This window comes from Pterocles gutturalis, unplaced genomic scaffold (assembly GCF_000699245.1).
Source record: "Pterocles gutturalis isolate BGI_N339 unplaced genomic scaffold, ASM69924v1 scaffold24982, whole genome shotgun sequence".
In the NCBI taxonomy this organism is placed as follows: Eukaryota; Metazoa; Chordata; class Aves; order Pterocliformes; family Pteroclidae; genus Pterocles; species Pterocles gutturalis.
In genome coordinates, this window is record NW_010110886.1 from 1,349 (window position 1) to 16,060 (window position 14,712).

A 14,712-nucleotide genomic window follows, 5' to 3' on the forward strand; every position below is an offset into this window, starting at 1 on the left:
AAGAGAAAAAGAAGAAAGGAAAAGGAAAAGGAAGAGGAAGAGGAAGAGGAAGAAAATAAAGAAAAGAAAAAAAAGAAAAGAGAAGAAAAGAGAAAAGAAAAAAGAAAATAAGAAAGAAGAGAGAAGAAGAAAAAAGAAGAGGAAAATAATGGAAAAGAGAAATGGAGAAAACAAAAAATAGTGGAGACTAGCACGCTGAGTTACATTGGGTTACATATCCTTGCCCAGCTGCAAAGATGTGTGCTGCTTATTGAGAGTCAATGATCCCAATTTGGCAGGATGAGGCTAAGCAGTAATGATAATAATGATACTTAACAGTTATTGCCATGATGGTTTCATTAAACCAGTTTTGAAAGCGTCATTATTTTATTAAGCATCCTTATGGTTATTCTTTCATTAAATGAAGATTTGCCCATCAGAGCTCCATTAGTTAAAGGATGTGTTGCCAGCCCTGGCTGCTCCCAGAAGCATGAGAAACACCGAGCTCCTGCCGGTGCCTGGAGCTGGCTGGGATCTTGGAGGTGCCTTTGCATCCTGTGTGGCACTCGCGTCACCCACCTTTCCAAGGGGCTGTCCCCTCCTGGGAGTCAGGTGCAGCTCCCAGCCTCACCTCCGCCTCCCCCATGGCTCGGCAGGGGGTTTGCTTGTGGTGTGCCATGGTGCTGCACCTCCTCTCCCAGCTGATTTGAGTGTGTGACCTCATACGACCCGCTTGGGAAAACAGACTGAGCCCCTGACAGATCTTGGTGTTGCCAGAGTTTCATTTCACCTCTCCGTGCGTGTTTTCCAGGTGCTCCCTGACCTGGTCCTTTTGTGCCTTGCTGCTCTGTGGGGTGGATGCCATCGAGCTGACAGATATGTTTGGGGAGATCCAGTCTCCCAACTTCCCCGATTCCTATCCCAGCGACTCAGAAGTGACCTGGAACATTTCTGTGCCTGAGGGATTTAAAATCAAGCTGTACTTCATGCATTTTGACTTGGAGTCATCCTATCTCTGTGAATACGACTATGTAAAGGTGAGCTGGGATGTCACGGGGCAGACGGCAGACCTGTTTGGCCAGCTGAGAGAGGGTGGTGTTGGAAAAGCTGGGAACAAGCTGGTTTTTGCCATTTATTGGGTGCAGGAGTTGTCAGACCAGTGGACAACGGAGAGAGCACAGGTAAGCTGACAGCATCCATTGGACTCATCAGTGAGTGGGACACCAGATTCGGAGCTTAGCCACAGAGGACCAGATTTCTGGAGGTATTTGGGCACCTAATTCTCACTGAACCCAATGGGATTTACACACCCACAGGCTGGTGAAATGCCTGTGGCTAAATCCCCCGCCTGTGCCACTCTCGTGCCAGCCACGTGCAAGCAGGACCCCTGAGCTGAGCACCCTTTGCAGCCAGCCTGGATGCCTGGCTGCTGCTTGCTGGCTCTTGGGACACCCTGTCCAGCCCCCAGGGATGCAAAAGGAAAAGGTGAGACCTGAGCTTGAGCCTGCAAGTTGGAGTCTGCAAGCAGAGCCTCCCACGAGCTGCAGGGCACAGACCCAAAGGCTCCCTGGGGTTCCGTGCAAACCCGTTTCGCAGCTGAGGTACACATTTAGGGGCCATTGCTGGCAAATACCTGCAGCACAACCAACCTATGGATCTTCCCAGGGAGCTGTCACGGCCAAAACCACAGAAGATCTCAGTCTGCTTCATTGCTGGGCAATAGCCCATCAGAAACTGGGGTGGGCCACCCGCTGCGGTACCACAGCCGCCCATCCTTGCAGCACAGGTCTCTCCAAGCAGGGCTCTCCAGCACAGCCAGGACAAGCTGAGTTCTCCACATCTCTGAACTTGGTCAGGTTTGGTGCTTTCTAGCAGCCCAGCAGTAGCAAGCAGGTGCTTTCTAGGTTTGCTGGGCTGAACATCCCTGAGTCCATCATCCGGCACAGGGCTCACCCTGCCCCTTTGCACAGAGGCAAGGGGAGGTTGCACCCAGGTCTGGAACTGCAAAGTTCAGCCCTGCTGCAAGTTACCAGCTAATTGAAATTATTATTTTGTTCTTGCCCTAAGAAAATAGAGCAAACATTTGTGGTTTTTTTTTTCCTCTAGGATCTGTTGTTGGCTGCTTTAATTTCCCCTTTGTGCTGGCACTCATTCTGCTACTAACAGCTCTCATTGAGGTTTGATTAGTTCTTTCTGCTTCTGGATCTTCTCCAAGCACAAGGGCCAGGGACATATATAGAGATATATTGCTTTAAAAACCCAATAAGCTCAAGGAGCAGATTTCTTGGAAACTTTCCCCATACCAAGCTTTACCCCTCCTCCCACCCTTCACCCCCTGCTCTTTTTTTCCTTTTTCATAAGGCTCCCTGTTATTTGGCCATGGTGCCAACTTGGCATCACAGCTCTCCCTGCCGCTGGATTTCCATGAGAAGGCGGTATTTTTCACAGGGATTTAGATCTCAGCTGTATAAATTTGCTTGGGGCTGTAACTCAGCTTGCGGAGCTTCCGCCACGGAATTACATATGAAAAGTGCTAAAAATGGATGGATTACGGGCAATCCGTACGCTACCCCACTGGGTAGGGGAGCAGTCTTTATGCTGCTAAACTACCAGCTTAGAAAACGTTCAGGAGAGCAGAAAATTACTCCCTGGCCATTTTCCTTCTTGGGTCTGTGCGTCCAGCCTCCCTCTGCATCAGCTTAGGACACAAAAACAGGGTTTTTGGCAGAGGCCAACAGTGCATGGCTATAGAAGGTAGTTATAGACCCAACACAGGTGCTCTGCCAGTCCCAGTGGAGATGCTCAGAAAGCCATCGATGGTATCTGTGTGTTTGATGGTGCTTGATGGGTTCTGCCTCTACGAGCTTGCACCATCGCTTTCTGAACTCATGTGCGACTTTGATCCCTGCAGCATCCTGCAGCAGAGAGTTGCACAGGTTAGATCTATGATTATACACACATTTGTTTGTTCTGACCGTGGGTCTGACCAGGCTCTCCATCAGGGTCTTCATCATCTTGACTGTCACAAGAAGGAGGTCAAACATGGGGGCTGAACAGCCTGGGTGCAAGGTGGGGACCCAGTTGAGGACAGGCAGAAAGCCACCGCGCCCTGGCCTTTGTTTTCCTTACCTCCTCGGCTGCCCACGCGCCCAAGCTCCCGAGCAGTGTAGAAAGTCATCTTGAGTGGCAATCTCAGGGCGAGTCGAGCTGTAAACCCGCGCAGTTCTCTGCCTTCGGGGTGGTCTTGAGAAGGGAACAGTTTCCAGAGCTCTGAAACAATGGCTAATTAAAACAATAGCTGTTTATTTATATATAGACATATATATGCATACGTGTGTGTGTGTATATAAAAAGAACATGGCTCCAAAAGAAATGCTCCCAGGCCAGGAGGATTGTTTTTGCAAATGGGGATGGCAGAGAAGGGAAGTGCTACTTCAGTGAGAAAATGATCTGGGAGGAACACGAGGAACAGCCTCCCCCAAAATACCCTCCCCAAGAAGCCCCACACAGGCAGGAAACACCAAAATCGAGCTCCGGGTCCCAGCATGTTGGAGACAGGTTTCGGATGGCCACCCTCAGCCGCCTGCCAGGACCGTGGAACCGGGAAGGCGCCACTGGGCTTTGGGCTCCTGCCTTCCACCGTGCCCCTCGGCGGGCTCTGCCCAGCTCATCGCTGGACCCAGGGATCTGATTTGGGTTTTGCAGGGGTGTTCTCACGACGGTTTGCCCAGCTGCTTCCCAGGGCCACCCAGCACTGAGCACTTTTGCACACAGATCACCGGCACTGGCACAGGGCACCCTGAAAGCCACGGTCATGACTGGGAAATCAGGTTAAGTGACGTGACCAGGGTTACCGAGGAGCGCTGTGTCAGAGGCAGGGAGACAGGAGATGAAATCCCAGTGGAGGACCAGAAATGGGAGATGAAATTCTGACTTCTGCAGGGCCTTCCAAAGTAAATCCCCGAGTTTATTAAGGAGATCTGAGCCTAGGGTCCTGTCCAGGAGGTTTTGCACATCTCTTGGTCAAGCCTTGGAATGAAATCAGCCCCTGGGGGCTTGGCAGCCAGCTTGGGACCAGCTCCTTGGTTGAAGTGAAGATGGGGCCCGTGGCGAGAGGATTTCTCTGCAGTCTGCCCGTGGCAAGTCCTTGCTGGCTCACCATCTTCATGGGGTTACATCTCTTCACCCCAGTCCTTACCACTGAGCCCTGATTCAGGATGGCACATGCTCGAGACCTGGCAGGTTTCGGCCCATGCCACAGGGCTTTCCCGGCATTACTGCAAGCCCAGGGGCCGCCTGTCGTGGTTCTCTCCGACTGTACCCAGGGGCAGGAGGACAGTGACATTTTTTGGGTCGGTGGGTTCCACCTCCCCTGACACAACCCAAGTCTCCCCTGGATGCACCTCTTCATGTTGTGTTCAGACTGCTGCCTACATGTGGCTCTTGGGGACACTTTTCCGCAGCTGCTATTCACACCCATGTCCCCAGGGAGGATCTGTGCCACTGGGCGGTCACCCAGGCAGGGCTCCTATAACCCCATGTGTGGGTGCCCAGGGGCTGGGCAGGCATCTCGGGCAAAACCAGGGGCTGCAAATAAATTTGCTCGAGGGTGGCCAGGAGACAGCTTTTGCCAGCTCCAGTGAGGGGCTGGCAAGGGGAAAATAGGGCTACGGGCCATGCTGGGGAGGCAGGGCTGCAGGCAGAGCATCAGTTAGTGCCACCGCCCCAGGCAGCGGCACTCAGGGAGGGGAATTGTGAAAGATTTGCAATGGGACAGAGCCCCGTCTCCCTGAGGTTTGGCACAGTGTTTGGGGTGCATAAGCAGATGGGCTTTGCATGTGGGCTCGCTGTGTGCCATCCCCTGCCGCGGGTGATTCGCGTGGGGCAGGGCTGCGTGCTGCCCTGTGCCCAGCGCTCGCTGGCTCTGTCCCCAGGGACGCCCTCGGTGCTCGATGGGGCACCGGCAGGGGCCGGGCAGGGCCAGGGAAGGAGCTCGGTGCTGTGTTCGGGGTGGTGCATGCCCAGTCCGGGGCTGAAAGAAGGGTACAGGGGACCCATGTACACGTCCCTCTGCTCAAAAGAGGGGGAAAAAGCACAAATCAGGGCTTGGCATGAACTGGGAGGTCAGGAGAACAGCATCATCCTCTTTTGGTGCTGTCAGCCAGCCTCTGCCAGGAGGAAATCCATGCCCTGGGGGTGTGGGGTCCTAGGAGGAGCACCCAAAATCCCCGGAGGCAGCTGGGAGGAGGGGAGAGCCCAGGGCTTGATGCTGGCCTTTCGCATCCCATTGGCGCTGCACAAGGAGTCTGGTGGCACCGGCCACCCCCTGCACTGCTGGGGACCACAGTCACCCCCTGTGCAGGGGATCAGGCAGGGGATGAGCCAGCAGCTCCATCAGCATCCCTCCTGGGCTCTCCTTGCACCCCCAGCCCCCCCCAGCAACCAGGCCTGGCCGCCCAGAGATGCAGCCTGTGGGAGCAGCATCCCACGGGAAGGGACGGTCTCCAGACACGGAGCCGAGTCCGCAGCAGCAGGAACCAGCCATCCTCCGCTTTCCACCGTGGCAGCTCCATGTGTGTTCCCGTGGAAATTCAGGTGCATGTTTGCACCCAAAAGGATCCTTAATGTATATCGGGGAGAGGACACGTGGATGATGGGGAGAGGAGCTCCAGGAAACCTAGATGGAGGCTCCTCCTAGGGCTGTCCCATCCCTGCTTCATTTCCAACAGGCAGCAGCATCAGTCATTTTGCAGCAAACCCTCGTTCATCTGGGTGTTGTCTTCTTGCGTGCACCCTGGCAGCTCAGCAGGGGCCGTTTCATGCCCTTCGCTGTCTCCGAGCATCTCCTCCCCATGTCATGTTCCCAGTGTCTTCAGCCCAGCGCTGTGATTTCTCTGCCTAATGAGCCATTTATATATATTACAAGTAGTATGTTTGGCCTTCATCAGTCCAATTAGTGCATTCCTGGCGGGCTGGAGGGCGGGGGGTGGCGGCTGCGTTTCCGTATTGCCGCTGCCTGCTCCTCTCCGGCGGCAGACACCGAACTGCCGGGCCAAATTCCCCTCCACGTTCATGGCATTTTGTTAACCCGCCTGCTGCAGGAGGCATCTCCGGAGCATCGCTGCTCCAGCGTCCCCAGCAGCCCGTGCCCTGAGGGAGCGTTTCTTTGCTGCCCAGCCGGGACACCCCAGCTCTTGCCTCCTGCCCTGAAGGGGGAAATCAGTCTGGAGCAGAGGGGGGGCCACATGGCTTGGGTCACCCCTTGTCTTAACCACAGCCTGAGCCAAAATGCAGGGGGACAGAGCCACAGCTGGGGACGGACCCCTATCTGCCTCCATCCAGAGGGGCAGAGATCTTAATGAGGGAATGCAGAGGCAAGCAGAAAAGGGACAGTGGCAAGGAGACAGTGGCAAGGGTAAATTTAAGGCACGAGAGTGTCGCTATATTTTATTTTTCAAAGGAGGATTCTTTCAGTGTATTTTTATAGGGAGTTTCTCTGCAGCAATTGATATTTCCCTCGGGGACACATCTTCTCTAGTGAAAACGTCGACATCGTGACCCGAGAGGGAGAAACTCCAAACAAACAACCAGGATTTAATTACCAGCCTGCTCGCTGGATGTAAATGATCTATGAAAAAGTATACAGTCCTCAGCAGAAGCAGCAAATATTAACCAGGGATGATGACCTCTCTGTTTAGTTTACTGCTGGAGGGCTGTCTCTGCTCCCTGTGGCTCGGGGCATGGGACCCGTCACAGATAAGGGGCCGTGGATACCTTCAGTGAGGACAGCACAGCTCTCCCGGGCCTCATCCTGCTGCTCCAGGGCTCTATCCAGGGATGCTGGAGGCTGCCTTCACGGGGGGAGCATCCTCAGGCCAAGACATGGGGCGCTGGGGAGGTTTTCCCGCGCTTCAGGGATGCTGTGCTGTGCATCCCGCACCGGCCGGGGATGAAAGGGAGGGATGGGAGCTCACACGGTGTGTCCCTGCAGAGGTGACAGCCACCAGCCTAGCACTGAGGAGCTGGCTGGAAATTGCTCCTTCCCACAGCTTTCCTTAAGGAAAAGCCATTTCTGCAGAAAAGGCTGCGTGCCGCGTGCTTGCGGAGCCAAGGCTGCGTGTCGGGGCCGAAATGCCGTTTTCCTTCGCTGTTGGTGATGGTGCTCCTGTTTTTCAGTCTGAAACGCTATTTCATTTCAAAACAGTCTTTCAGATCTAAAAGAGATTTTTAAGCGCCACAGTATATTTCAAAGGGATTGAAACCAGATGGATCCCAAATTACTTGTTTTCCTTTTATTTTCAGAACGCTGTTTCACAAAAAAAAAAAAAAAAGAATAAAATTTAATTGGGTTTTTATCCCAATGTGAAGTGCGTGGTTTTTCTCCAAATTCTCAAAATTTATCATCGGAAAGTCTCTCTCTTTTCTGGCCAGCTCCAGCTTGTATGAGAGGATGGAAAATATCTGGAGGCAATGTCAAGGCATGCTGAGTTGCCATTTCCACATTGGCTTTCCCTGGTGTGAGCGAGTTTCCTCCTGCTTGTTCAGCCCTGGGAAATTTCCCTTTCAGCCCCACACCCTCCCCGGCCAGCGCATCCCAAGGGTCTCCAGGAGGCAGGGATGCAGTCAGAGGAGGGTCTCACCTCGCTGAGGCCACGTGAGCCAGGGGTGGCATTGCAACACCTCCGGGACCTCGTGGGTCCCCGAGCAGGCGGCAGTTTTCCCCGGGCAGGGGCTGGGGGGGCTGCACGCTTCATCACGGCCTCAATAGCGGTGCCTTGGCATGAGCGGTGGGAGCTGGCGTGGTGGTGGTGATCGCATTCCTCAGCCGAGGGGTTATTCATATTCAAATCTCCTGGGGGAAAACAGGCAGGGTGCCGGGAAGCAGCTGGGAGAGGTTGTGGTGGAGACAGGGGCTCAGGGTGGGATGTGCAGGAGAAGGAGATAGGGTCAGTGCTGAGACGGTCCTGGGGAAAAATTATGAGGAAAAAGGAAGGGAGGGGGTTTCCAGGGAAAACTGGAGGGGTTTCCGCAGGGATTACAGTGCTTCAAGGAGTGGGCATGGCTGTGCTTTAAAGGGATGCACGTGGAGGTGGTGAGCACGGTGAAGCCCTGGCAGGGCACGCTGGCCCTTGGGTGCCCTCCTGTAGCCCCCTGGGCCACAGCACATGGCTCCAAAAAGTCCAAACAGGGCCTGGCACTGCAGGGACCCTGGGAGGCAGGGACAGGACTGAGCTTGCCCAAGCCAGCCCGGGGGACTGGACCATCCAAATGACAGCTGCTGCTTTGAGCTGATGCAAAACCAATGGGCAGGGGCTCCTCGGGGCTCCCAGCGCCCTCCCAGCAGCATGGTCCTCTCCCAGGTGCTGCCTCCTGGATCAGCGTTTGGGCTGAGGCAGGAGGTGGGGGGGAGCACCTTGGGTATGACGCCTCCAGGGCTGATTTTCACACTCCCTCATCTGCACAGACTGTGTCCTCACCTCACCTCCCAGACAGGCGCCCTCCCTGCATCCTCTCCTGACACCCCCAGCTCCTCCTGCATCCTCTCCTGACACCTCCAGCTCCTCCCTGCATCCTCTCCTGACCCCCCCAGCTCCTCCTGCATCCTCTCCTGACACCCCCAGCTCCCCCTGCATCCTCTCCTGACACCCCCACCTCCTCCCTCCATCCTCTCCTGACACCCCCAGCTCCTCCCTGCATCCCAGGTGCCACCTGCTTTCAGCGTCTGCCACCACAGGCACAGCAGGCAGACCTGAGTCCCTGGCTTCATTTTGCAGAAACCATTTAATTGCTTTACTGCATTAACAGCATCTCAGAGTGCCGGAGCAGCGAGGGTCAGACCTGCCGTGCTCTGAGCATCCTCAGGGTCACCCTTGGCTGCAGAAGGTGAGGTGAATGCAGCAGTGGATGGAAATCGCTTTTTTCAAAGATGCCTTGGGAAGGGTCAAGGCAGTGCACAGCTGAGCAGCACGGGGCACCCGGGGGACCACAGCTGCATCCTTGGGCTGTGGCCATCAGATGCTGCCAGGCAGGCAGCCTGCCCCATGGAGACCCTGCTGAGCCCTGGCAGGGGACAGGCTGGGCAAGCACAGGGACCTGAGCTCTGTGGTGCAGAGTGTGGCTCCAAGCCCAGCCTGACCTCCTCCAGCAAAGCACCACGGGCTCTCCGGGCTTGCAGGCACCCACAGCCCCACAAAGAGAAATTGCAGAGGCAGCCAGCACTGGGGAGCACCCCAGGGACATGTCACATTCCTGCGCTATCCAAGTGCTCAGCAGAATCCAGGGGGTAAGTCCCAAGCCCTGCTGAGTGCTCACCTGTTCTTTCTGCTGACAGATTGAAGCTGAGGACCAGGAGCTGGCAACCTTCTGCGGCAGGGAGACGACAGACACGGAGCAGGCTCCCGGCCAGCAAGTGATCCTGTCCCCAGGGCCCTACATGGGGCTCACGTTCAGGTCCGACTTCTCCAACGAGGAGCGCTTCACCGGCTTCGACGCTCACTACACGGCCGTGGGTAAGCAGCGGTTAAGCCTGCAGGACCAGCTTGCCTGGGTAGCATAACAAATTTGCTAGGATGACATCTTGGGCCAGCCTTGGGGGCTGAAGCAAGGGAAGTCCTCGTGTGGAGCCCTGGGGGCTCGCTGGGGGATTGTGTGACCCACCACGTGGGACAGCAAATTTCTCAGTGTTGTGGTGAATATCTCCTGAGGAGTGATGGCTGCAGGGTGACCTCCCTTCCTTGTCATCTCCACCCTAGATGTGGACGAGTGCCTGGAGAAGAGCGACGAGGAGCTGGCATGTGACCACTACTGCCACAACTACATCGGCGGCTACTACTGCTCCTGCAGGTTCGGCTACATCCTCCACTCCGACAACAGGACCTGCAAAGGTACCGCTCCGGCACAGCTCGCATGTGGGGACGGTCACACAGAGAGGTGCCTGAGCAGGCAACAGGCCTACCAAACAGAGGCCAAACTGCCCTGTCTTGCTGCTAGGAGGGACGAGGTGCCTCTTCCCCTCCATAGCCTGGGAGAGGAGAGTGCCCAAGGCCCACAGTCCTCCTGTGTGGGAAGGAGATGTGGTTTCTCCCCTGGGCTGTGCTCCTCAGCCAAACCCTATAGACCTCCCCAAGTCAGAGAAATGAACAACTTCAGTGTCTACTCTCAATCTCCATCATGCAGGTTAGCTGGGATTAGCTCCCAGCCCAGAGCTATACGCCACAGGTGTATATGGAGGTGGGCTGTGTGAGGTTCCCCTTGCATGGACCCATATTCAGGGTCTATGGACCCACCCAGCAGACCCCACTCCACTGGGAGGGCTCCTGAGTGTGGTCGGGGCTGGGAGGTGGCCCTTAGAGCACCGCTGGCTGTGTTTCAGTGGAGTGCAGCGACAACCTCTACACCCAGCGGAGCGGGGTGGTCACCAGCGCCGACTTCCCCAGCCCCTACCCCAAGAGCTCGGACTGCCTGTATCGTATCGAGCTGGAAGAGGGCTTCTTCATCACCCTGAGCTTCGAGGACAGCTTCGATGTGGAAGACCACCCTGAGGTGACCTGTCCTTACGACTACATCAAGGTGAGCTGGGCTCTGCACACTCCTGTCATTTCCGTGGTGCCCTGGTGATGGGACCAAAAATTTCCCCCATCTGAACAAGAGTGATGAAGCCAGCAGGAGCCCTGTGCTCAGTTGAACCCATGTCTCTTACCACGTCTGGTTTTGACCTTCTCAGCAAATGGCAACCCTCTTTCAGTTCACATCTCCCCCCACACACACGGTGCTTACACCTCCCTGACCCCGCTGCATCCCATCCATCAGCCTCAGGGTAAAGCCAGCCTCAGGGGTCAAAAATCCCCCTCAAAGCACCCACTCTTCTTTTCCTTGGCAGATCAAAGCTGGCCAGAGGGAGTTTGGCCCTTTCTGTGGAGAGAAGTCCCCGGGACGCATTGAAACCCAAACCAACAGCGTGCAGATCCTGTTCCACAGTGACAACTCGGGAGAGAACAGGGGCTGGAAGCTGTCGTACACAGCAATCGGTAACTCCTGCTGCTTTCCCCCCTTTCCTGGGCTTGGGCAATGGGAAGGGCTATATAAACCCTGCAGGTGGAGACCACGAGTTTGGTGGTCCAGGAAGGGTCTGTTCCAGAAATCACAAGAGAGGAATAAAATAACACGGAGACTTTCCATCAAAGGGTGCTTTTTTTTTCCCTCTATGCCAGATGGACCCTGAAACAAGACCACATTGCAAAGCAGTGCAGTTTTGGGCAGGATAATCGTAAAACCTACTGTTATTAGCTCCTAGCCTTGTAATGCCCAAAGCCAGGAGCAGCCCAGGACTGGAGGAAAGACCTGGATCCTCCACTCCTAGAAGAAGAGCCTGGCTGAGCCATGTTAGTGGGGGTTAATAGCAAGAGCAGGGCAGGGATGCTCCGACCCTGCTGCAGGGACTGGGTGACAGAGCTGGGACTCTCCATTTTTGCTATTTATTTGAGTTTTGTTTTTCTTAATTTGCTCTTCGTTCAAAGGAAACCCGTGCCCACTGGTGCAACCACCAATCAATGGGAAAATCGAGCCTTCCCAAGCCAAGTACACCTTCAAAGACCAGGTTGTCATCAGCTGTGACACTGGATACAAAGTCCTGAAGGTACAAAACTGGGCACCTGGGTAGGGAAGGGGGGGTCTTTCCTCCTAAAGCCATTGCATCTCTGTTCAAGAGAGCGAACGCAACCCACAGACCATCCTTACCCCCTTCCCAGGGGCAAGGACAAAGCCTTCTCTGAGAGCCACCAACTTTCCTTCCCAGAGGCGCAGAGGAAGAGAGGAGATGGCACTTTCCTGAGCCACCCTCTCACCATCTCTCCAGAGCTGGCCAGCTCACGGGATGCCAGACTTGGCACCTCTGCCAGAGAAAAAGGCAGCAAAAGCCCTGGGGGAGCTGCCAGGGCTCTGCCTGCTCCCCAACTCAGCAGCCCCGCAAAGGCCAGCCTCCACAGACCGGGTGGTCCTCCGGGACTCTGGGACAGCTTTGGCCAGTCGAGATTGCTGGGATTTTGGCAGGGCCTCTCCGGGAAACAGCTGAGAACCACAGGGAGCACGGGTGACTCATGGGGTGGCTGTCTTCCCTCCAAACCAGTAGCCTGCTTTGACTTCCGACACAGAGCTGGGTATTTCTCTGATCTCCTCCCAGGCTCATCCTTCATGCAGAGCTGCCTCCTCACCCAACCCAGCACCTAGAACAGGAAGAGATGTCTCCAGTTCTTTTGCGTTCCACATGTTACTCGGTTGCTGGCAACAAGAAAACTTTTTTTGTTATGATTTTGTTGCAATTTTTAGCTAGAGAGGTCCTTTTCCAGTGGGGTCTGGCTATATCTTGACTAAATCTCCAAAATTGACTTTTTATGCAGAGATGAATTTCCTTGCTTGGTGTATTGACGGTGCTTTTTTGCTGGCATCTTCTGCACAGGATAACCTGGAAAGCGACTCCTTCCAGATCGAGTGTCTAAAGGACGGGACCTGGAGTAACAAGATCCCTATCTGCAAAAGTAAGGACACCCTTCCCCACCCTGCCCATGTCCTTTTACACTTCACTTTAAAGGGAGCTGCCGTGCCAGAGCGGAGTTCCTTACTCAGAGACACAAACCCAGCCAGAGAGGCTACGTAACTCTGCAAACCTCTTTTGGCTCATTCCCCTTAACGGGGCTCGCTCCAAATGCCACAAGCAGGGGGTTGGTGCTTTTATTTAGATTACTCATATAACATGATTTGTGAGCCACTTTGCTGTCTCCTTGTCAAAGAAAAAGCAACTCTGGCTCTTGAGAGCTGGCTCCATTGGAAAAATCTGGGACAATCTGGGATAATCTGGTTCCTGGTCCAAATTTTCTTCCCCATCGGAAGGCTACTAAGACCCAGGGTGTCAGAGAGGTCCCAGGTACTCCCCTATACTGGGTGCTGCTCAGCAAAGTGAAAGGGGAGAGAAAAGTTTCCCAAATATTTACAAACCTTAAAATGGGAGAAAAGGGCAGAAGAAAGGACATGCCATTGGAAAGGTTGGATGACCATTTGCATCTTTCATCTCACCCAGCTCGTCTCTCAGCTCAGGCTTGGGAGATGTACCTGATAACACCTTTTCCCTTTTCCCCAATCCCCCTCAGCCCTCAGAGAGGCTCTCGCTGCTTCTCAGCCTGCTGTAAGGCTGGCCCAGAGAGGAGAAAAGCAGCAAACCCACTCGGAGAAGGTCCCAAGACCTTTCCAAGAGAGGCAGGATGAGATGCTCTCAAGGGATGTTGGGATCCAGGCTCTCCCCACCTGGGCATAGATCCTTTTTTCTTTTAATGATATTGTGTATCTTACCTTAGAAGAGTATTTATGGAGTTTTAATTCATGTTTTCTCACTCCAAATGGAAAACGGGAGGCTCTCAGACCTGCTAAACAGATTTGTATCTGAAAGGGCTCCTCAGAAAGTGTGGGGTTAGCGATGCCTCTGCCCTGCCAAGGAACTCCCCACTCCTGCCACTCCCACTGCCACAGTCTCCTATTGATTTTATCCAGCTTGAGCAGAGATCAGATAAAAATTGGTGTTGCCTAATAAAAAAAAAGAACAAAAATCTAGGTAAATATTTTTAACCCCCCAAAGACATTTTTTGGAGAAAATTGACATTATTACCTGCATAATTCCAGCCAAGCTGGAACTGGTTCCTTCTTGTGTGATATGACTCACTACGTTGAATTTCTAAGACTTACTTTGGAAAGCCAAGAAGCCCCTAAATGGGCAACTCAAACTGCAATGCCTCCCACCTCCCCAGGATGTCTGGGAGAGGCAGGGCATGAGCAAAAACAGTTTTAGAAAGCAATGCAGAAAATAGAAAACTTTTCAGACAAGGTGGATAAAGTCCAGCTCTGTGGCCTGGTGAGGCTAAACACAACCCCATGACGGCTTCTCCCAGCCGCTGTCCCCAGGTCGCCCCGGCCGAGCAGACTGAGCGGGTGACCAGCACGGCCGTGGCTCTGCCGGCATCTGCGCACCCGGGCACCGCCAGCATCTGCGCACCCGGGCACCGCTGGCCGGGAACTCATTAACGATTTCTGGTGTTTTGGGGGCTGGGTTTCCTGCATGCCTCTCTCTGCTCATCTACTAATTGGGCTTTCTCTCTCTGCTCTCCTCCTTCCCCTCTGCTTTCGGTGCAGCTGCAGATAGAGCCGACAACCAGACAGAGGGAAGAGCCGGCTCGGAGCAAGTGGCCGCGTGAGGCTGTCTCGATGCCCCTCTCTGATCTGTCCGGTACCCGGGGCAGGTCCCCTTTGCGGGGCAGGCCCCCTTTGCCCCCCCAGCCCAGCTGCCAAATCCATCTCTGTGGCTTGTCTAACTGGCATGGCACTCTTAACCCTTCTGCGCCTGGTGCTTTCTTAACTCCATCTTGAGAAAGGGGAAGGAAATCTGGCGTCGAGCATCCTCTTTCCCCAAGGGTGCCTGCCCAGCCCCCGCACCGCTGCCTGGGGACCACACACTGCCGCCAGCTCCCAGCATGTCCTCCACATCCCTCCCTCTCCGCTCGGATGCCTCAGCCCGGCTCGGCTCCTCCTCCAAGGTGGCGGTTGCACAAGGAGCGTGGCATGGCCACTGGGTTGTTTGTTTGTTTGTTTGGATTCAGCCTCCCGCTGTCCTTCCTCCCTGGTCCAGCGTCACAAATAAGAATCACTCCTTCCTCTCCGCTCTCCAAGCATCCTGGCGCCTTTCAGACCCTC

The 14,712-nt window shown here is 54.7% G+C and overlaps 1 protein-coding gene across 1 annotated transcript; it reads left to right on the top strand.

Annotated features, from left to right (window-relative positions):
• Positions 1–790: 790 nt before the first annotated feature.
• MASP1 (mannan-binding lectin serine peptidase 1 (C4/C2 activating component of Ra-reactive factor)) lies at positions 791–12,512 on the top strand (the record flags this gene model as incomplete). The annotated part of the gene is made up of 7 exons (XM_010073573.1): positions 791–1,016; positions 9,311–9,488; positions 9,732–9,863; positions 10,352–10,548; positions 10,859–11,006; positions 11,496–11,614; positions 12,434–12,512. Coding segments are annotated over 7 exons (1,079 nt in total), but the record flags the coding sequence as incomplete, so codon positions are not given.
• Positions 12,513–14,712: the final 2,200 nt, after the last annotated feature.